Source organism: Pollachius pollachius (genome assembly GCF_949987615.1).
Source record: "Pollachius pollachius genome assembly, chromosome: 1".
Taxonomy (NCBI): Eukaryota; Metazoa; Chordata; class Actinopteri; order Gadiformes; family Gadidae; genus Pollachius; species Pollachius pollachius.
The window spans coordinates 33220501-33228000 of record NC_136934.1 but is presented as its reverse complement, the minus strand read 5'-3'; the positions used below and the strand labels follow the sequence as shown (position 1 = coordinate 33228000).

The following is a 7500-nucleotide window of genomic DNA, read 5'->3' as shown; positions in this document are numbered from 1 at the left end:
TTACAATCAAACATTTGCATGATGTGGTTTTCTGGATGGAATGAAAAGATGAGCAGATGAGAAGAAAAGAACAAAGTGGACATGAACATGGACCCAAACATACAAACACACACACACATACACGGGATGGATTTGGATGTAAGGGTGGATGGAACTCAATGGGAAATGATAGGGGAACAAAATGAACATTTCACTTCTTAACTTAACTTTACAACTTATCTACCTATCTGGGTGCAACACTCGATGAAGCTTCTTTACTTTCACTTGTGTTATCACTATTACACTGCCACTGTTCTACTTAGAGACTGATGTTAGACATCAGTCTGTAGGAAAAGCTCTGCGAGAATTGTTACATTGTCATATTAAAATGTGTGTGACATTGGTGTTGCTACATGGATGCATCTGTTCTGCCAGAAGACTTTGACCTTGACCTCTGCACTATACAGTGTTTTGTGTGTATTTATTGGACCATTTTGACTCTAACCCTAGCCTGAGTATTTCCCTAGAGCTCTCACACACCTTGGATAGTGGCCAGGGGATTGTTACCCAGGAGAGCTTGGTTCAGCCCTGTGTTAACTCCCATCACAGTGTTCCTGTTGTGTCACACGCACACACAAACACACGCACACATGCACACACATACACACACACACACGTACATGCGCACACGCACACAAACAAACAAATATTCATAAACACACACACACACACACACACATGCACACACATAACCATACATAAACACACACCGAGCATATACACACATACCGAGCAAACATTAACACATTAACAAACCCAGAAATACACGCGTGCACACACACACACACACACAACCATGAATGTACGAGCACATCCCAACACACAGAAAGGCAGAGGAGGAAAAGTAAGAGAGAAGCAGGGTTAGAAGCAAGGACACACAGAGGATAAGTCCTCCACACACATGGAGAGCATCAGGACAGCTGACGGTGGGCTGTTTACAGCCCGGACCACCAAGACGCTAGACAGGCTGGAGGCCCTTGAAATGTGTTTCGGAAAAAGGTTGAAAAATAAGATTGTTCATCGATTTTTCTGTTTATTAACAGGCTAGCTCCGTAACACTTTCCCTCTTTTTATGCTGGGTTTTTCTTTTGTTTGGTTATTCTGTCGTATTCACCTCAAGTTTGCAGCAAAATCGGTGATGTAGTTAGATAGGTCACCGTTCTTTTTACCCATGCGCCATAAGCTGTGAACACAAGAACCACACACACATAGCACAGACACACACGGGTTAAACCAGCACTCACTGCTGCATGGGGGGGCGGTGTAGCTGCCACCTGGGCCATGCATGGGTGGGTTGGAAATAGTGTTGGAAAAAACCTAACAAATATATAAAAATATCTGTCTGTGGGTCAACCGTTTTACGACAAACTGCAGGTGAACCGACCATAATGCAGCATTTATTTGGATTGGTGTAGTTAATAGAAGTTAATAGTTCATATATTTCATCTATAGCATCCACATAATTTCTATAGTTTTAATAAACATATGCAAGAAATACCAGTTTCCTATTAACACCAACAAAAATACACCAAATGAGATTGAACTCAGTATGGAAGAGAGATACAAACTACACGGAACAGAAACATTATATTCAGTTTGTGCGTGCGTGCGTGTGTGTGTGTGTGTGTGTGCGTGTGTGTGTGCGTGTGTGTGTGTGTGCGTGTGTGTGTGTTTACCCTGCGTTGATGTTGAGTGTGCTTTGGCTGGGGATGGCTGGGCTCGAGGTGCTGCGTGGAGGTGCAGGGGGAGGAGTCACCGGGGAGGAGGCGGAGCTTAAAGATGGGTGGGCTGAGCTCAAGATGGAGTGGGTGGAGCTTAGGGAGGGGTGGGTGGAGCTGAGGCTGGAGGTCAGGGGGCACATGGAGGACATGGTGGACACTACTGGTGTGCTGCTCAGACTCGTCACGGCTTGGGACAGCTGGCTGGACATCTGCGTGGACAATGGAAGAGAAGGAGAGGGATCCAGAGATAGAGAGAGAGAGAGAGGGAGAGAGAGAGAGGAGGGGAGGGGAGGGTGTATAATAATGAGCCATTATCTCTCAATAACAAAAGATAGTCATCACTTCCCCAACTGACAAAATGTGCTCAACTTTGGCCATAGGCAGAAACGGGAAACACTAAAGTATACATTGTAGCCAGTAGCCAATTGGGGTCAACCGGAAACTGTCTAGGGGGTTAGCAATTAGTGCTAGAATGTAAACACAAACATAAAGTGTCGCAATATAAATAATTAAAAAGAAAACTAGTCAGTGTACTTCTGCTTCACATTGAACAAAGATAATATATTTGTAATACAGCCCTGTACAATGTATAAGTTATTCATTGTTGCTATGTTTTACAAGTTTTGGTTTTAATTTATTTATCTGTTTTTGTCCTGCTTGCTGCAATTAGAATTATTCAAAATTAATATATATATATATATATATATTTATATAGGTATAATACAGATCTCTCGACTCTCCTAACTAGATGTGTGTTTTTAAAGTGTTGATGACCACAGCAGGGGTCTGAGCCTGTCCTACCATGTGGGGGCTGTAACAGGGGGGCTTGTGCGTGGCCTGGGCCGTGGGGGGCTGGCTGGGCAGGGGCGGGGTGGCGCTGGACGGGTTGATGCGCTTCTCCTTCTGCCGACGGTTGCAGAACCACACGCGGATCACCTCCTTCTCCATGTTGAGCTGCTCGGCGATCAGCAGGATCTCCTCTGAGGTAGGCTTCTGGTTCTGGGCAGGAGAACAGAGAGAGAGAGCGGCTCAGGATCATCATCATCATCATCATCATCATCATCATCATCGACCTTCATTATGCAGAGCAGGTAATTAAGAATAAATATTGTTTACGACAACAAGGCAAGAGACATAAGGCTGGGTTTGATTATTCGTTTTTTGAAGTTCAGGTCAGACCGACACGTTGATTATAAAAGGGAAGAGCAAACAAAAGGACAGGGCAAGGGGCCGTAAACAATACAGTGCAGCATCACAGCGTGAAGGCACACAGGACAGGAGAGTAGCACCGTCAGAGGTTGGCATGAATGGGTCGCTTGTTGTAAATGTTTTATTATGTGTGAAGTGGAAACAAGCTGTAGGACTTTACGAGATAAGCCTTTCCATGACTTTCCATGAGTACTTACATATATTTACATGAAGCTGGACAGATAAAGGCGGTTTTATAAATTTATTAAAATAGTTAGATTTACTTTTAATCTTTGAACAACAAAAGGATATCCCTGAATTAAAACTATTGTAGATTGTTTGCTTCTGTAATCACACAGAATAACGCTAAGAATTCTAATTTATTAAAATTTCTATTGAAATGAATTCAACTTTGCTAAATGTTTTCCTCATGACTGGAGGCAGTCCGGTGTGGTGGCTGCCTCCCTGTGCCAGTGTCTAGGTCCTCTAGGTCTAGACAGTCCGGTGTGGTGGCTGCCTCCCTGTGTCAGTGTCTAGGTCCTCTAGGTCTAGACAGTCCGGTGTGGTGGCTGCCTCCCTGTGTCAGTGTCTAGGTCCTCTAGGTCTAGACAGTCCGGTGTGGTGGCTGCCTCCCTGTGCCAGTGTCTAGGTCCTCTAGGTCTAGACAGTCCGGTGTGGTGGCTGCCTCCCTGTGTCAGTGTCTAGGTCCTCTAGGTGTAGACAGCCCGGTGGGATGGTGTACTCATTGAGTCAGTGTCTAGGCGCTCTAGGTCTAGCAGGCCAGGGGGCTATGTACCGTGATGAAGGCGCGCTCCAGGGCCACGCGGACATTGGTCTCGATGCTGGTTCTCTTCTTCCTGCGGCGGCCGGGCAGACCCTCAAAGCCCAGGCCCGAGGGGGAGGACAGGGAGCTGGGGCTGGGCAGGGTGCTGTCCATGGACATGGTCTCTGGAGGACACACACACACACACACACACACACACACACACACACACACACACACACACACACACACACACACACATTAGTATGCAAGAATATTAATTTGACTTTTCATAACATATAAAACTGCACTAATTCTCCTCTCAAAGTAAAAGCGTGTCAGGAGTACATCCACATGCATGAATATGTGTGGGTCTCACCTGCGTCATTGAGCCACTTCTCCAGCAGTGGCTTGAGTTTGCACATGTTCTTGAAGCTCAGGTTGAGGGCCTCGAAGCGGGAGATGGTGGTCTGGCTGAAGTCGTTTCCATACAGCTTCCCCATGGCCAGACCAACGTCCCCCTAGCAGTGAGACAGGGAACCGCACGGAGCGGGGAGGGAGGAGGAGGGAGAGGAGGAGAGGAAGGAGGAGAAGACGGAGAGGAGGAGAACAGAGAGGAGGAGAGGAGACGAAGGATAAGCAGAAGGAGGAGAGAGGAAGGAGTAGAGAGAAATGAGGAGAGAGGAAGGAGGAGAGAGGAAGGAGAGAAGGAAAGAGGAGAAGAGGAAAGACCGATCTATGTTAAAAAAAAATACTGAAGCAAGGACATACTTATACTGTCAGAGACACGCACAGATGCACCTACAAAAATACACACACGTTCACACACATGCTAAGGGCCTACCTGTGTGAAGCCCAGCTTGATGCGTCTCTGCTTGAAGGTGCGGGCGAACTGCTCCAACTCCTCCAGGTCACTGGGCTCCTCGGGGTGAGGGGTCGCGGAGCTTGAACCGCCCCCGCCTCCCACTCCACCGACCTCCACACCTTTATCCCTCTACAGGAGAGAGAGAGAGAGAGAGAGAGAGAGAGAGAGAGAGAGAGAGAGAGAGAGAGAGAGAGAGAGAGAGAGAGAGAGAGACAGAGAGAGACAAAGAGACAGAGACAGAGAGAGAAAGAGCCCAGGGAGGTGAAGAGAGAAGAGAAAGGCGGAGAGAGAGAGAGAGAGACACACAGGAGCAGGGGTTAGAGAGGGCGTGGCGGATGCAGAGGCCTGAGGTTGTGTCAATAGAGCTGACTTTGTGTGTCTCTGTGGGGCTCATTTACATGTGAAGGTTGGGCGTGGGCTGCAGGGCGGGACCCTACCTGTGCCTGCATCCCCAGCCGGCTGTGGGTGGACAGCAGGCCCCCTTGGTTTTGCTGAGAGAGTGAAATTAGATTTTGTGACAGGAGTCCTGGTAAAAAAGAAACAAGAACAACAAATGATATAAGAAAAGTTACAGCCTTATAACACACAAACAATTAAGTGTTCAGTTCAGATAGCCAATGACCTTATTGTCAATAAATGATAATGTGGGTTACGTGCCCAATGAACAAGATCATCTGAAGAGGCCCCACAAGCAGAACACTAAAGAGGGTCAGATGCCCCTGGCGGCCCCGCCCTGCTCACCTTGCGGGCCCTGTTGGGTCTGGGGCAGGAGGAAGTGGGCGGGGGACTGGAGGGGGTGGCCTGGCACCAGCACCAACTGCTGCAGCTGCAACAGCTGCTGGATGTCCTGCAGGACAACAGAGGACAGGAGTGTTTGTTTGTTGATCACACACACAAATGCCACGTTGACGGGAATGGTACGTGTGTGTTTAATGATGCAGAGATTAGGAAGCATAGCGGAGCAGAGCAGCTTACGTACAAAGCACACGACATTAAAACAAGAAGCAACACAGGAGAAAGTTTTAACGCCAAACTATTTGAATTCAAATAAACAACCCAGGTCAAACAACCCATGGTGGTGGGATTCCTCAATCAAGTCCCTGGCCGGGCGTTTGATTGGTCCTCAGTACCTGGGCTGTGAGCTGGATTGGCTGAGACAGGGTGAGTTGTGGCGGAGGAGGCGGGACAGAGACATTTTGGCCGGTTTGTTCGCCTGTGCTCTGGCCCTGTCCTCCCTGGGCCTGCTGCCCTGTTTGGCCCGCCTGCTGCTGCTGCTGCTGCTGCTGCTGCTGCTGCTGCTGCTGCTGCTGCTGGGCGTGCTGATTGGCTGCTGCGGCGACCGCGGCTGCCTGAGCTTGCTGATTGGCTTGGGCGGCGGCGGCGTGAGCGGCGTGGGCGGCGCTGGACTGCTGCACAGCTGCAGCCAGCAGCTGGGCTTGAGCCTGCTGCAGCAATAACTGCTGCTGCGCTGGCAACAGAGCGGTCAGCTGAGAGGAGCAGAGGAGGAGCAGAGGAGCAGAGGAGGAGCAGAGAGAGGAGACGAGGAGAAGTAGAGGGAGGAGACGAGGAGGAGCAGAGGGCCAGAGCAACCAGGAGGGGGAGAGAGAAGGAGAGAAAAGAGGAACAGAGGGGAGGAGCAGAGGAGATGATGATGAAGGGGGATGATGGAAATGATTGAAGAAGAGCAGACAGGACATTAATAGATCAGAAGAAGAAAGAGCACAGACTTTCACCCAAAAAGCTTGCAGAGGAAAAGTAGCGTTTCCCTCAACCCAAAGTCAGCGCAGATGTTTTCCCGCATTCACCATTGCTAGCATGCATATGCGTGTGTGTGTGTGTGTGTGTGTGTGTGTGTGTGTACGTCCTTACCCCTGCAAGCTGGGAACCCGTCAGCATGAGCTGCGTGTGGTGCATGGCGGTCTGGGAGGAGGTCGGGCCGTGGGACGGGGGGAGAGCCGGAGACATCTCACGACACTCGTCCATGTTACTCTGGAGAGAGAGAGAGAGAGAGAGAGAGAGAGAGAGAGAGAGAGAGTGAGAGAAAGAGAGAGAGAGTGTTATACAGTACCGAGTAGTACATCATGAAGTCAAACAGCAACTCACACAACACAACACCCCCCCCCACACACACACAAACTCCCACCCTAGCCCGGATTAATTTACTTAATTCAATTATTTACATCATTCTGCATCGTGGATTGGGGGTTCAACTTCCAGGAGAAAGGATCTGGGTTTGATCCCCAAGGTCCACCGTTAAACAATTTGTAGGCATCCTTGAGACTTCCAACCCCTGCCTGTTTGTTTATCAATGTACCGGGAAAGAAAGGTACAAATATTATAAATATATATAGATCCCTAAAGTCCCTATTGGATACATCTCTGCCCAATGAGAAAACACTAAAGAGCCAGAGCCCTCGCCTTCTGAAACAGCCCAGGGGACAGAACTGACCATGCCTGTTATGTGTCTTGCAGAAGTTTGCAGGACACACACACGCACACACGCACACACACACACACACACACACACACACACACACAAGCACAACCACAAACACACACTCAGCGTGCATCTAGTGGGCCGCTGCTGCTCGGAGCGGTCAGGGACGGGCCGACCGAGCAGTGGAGACCCATGAGAGAAGAACACGGTCCACACTGTCACACACAACGGACGCTAACACAGCCAGAGCCCGTAGCACCGCGCGCTGCGACTCCCCCCACACCTCCATTTGATCAACATATACAGAACTTAACAGCTCAATATATACTTAATAAGAAGATAAAAGGTGCTCACCTGGCACACTGAAAGCATAATGCGACTGAGTATTGCGATTAGGCTGCGTGTAATTCCCTGGTAATGCCGCGAGCCGCTGCCAACCGACGCTTTGTGTGATGTTTATCTTTGGAGTTTGGGGCAGTTAACTCTC

At 49.0% G+C, this 7500-nt stretch overlaps 1 protein-coding gene across 1 annotated transcript in view; it reads right to left on the bottom strand.

Moving 5' to 3' along the window:
• pou2f2b (POU class 2 homeobox 2b) overlaps nt 1–7500 on the bottom strand; it is a 16850-nt gene that overhangs the window by 1930 nt on the left and 7420 nt on the right. Inside the window, 12 exon segments of the mRNA XM_079746729.1 lie at nt 1154–1222; nt 1716–1969; nt 2562–2759; nt 3745–3896; nt 4091–4232; nt 4556–4705; nt 5014–5102; nt 5318–5423; nt 5707–5775; nt 5778–5897; nt 5899–6063; nt 6446–6565. Coding sequence (XP_079602855.1) covers nt 1154–1222; nt 1716–1969; nt 2562–2759; nt 3745–3896; nt 4091–4232; nt 4556–4705; nt 5014–5102; nt 5318–5423; nt 5707–5775; nt 5778–5897; nt 5899–6063; nt 6446–6565 — 1634 coding nt within the window.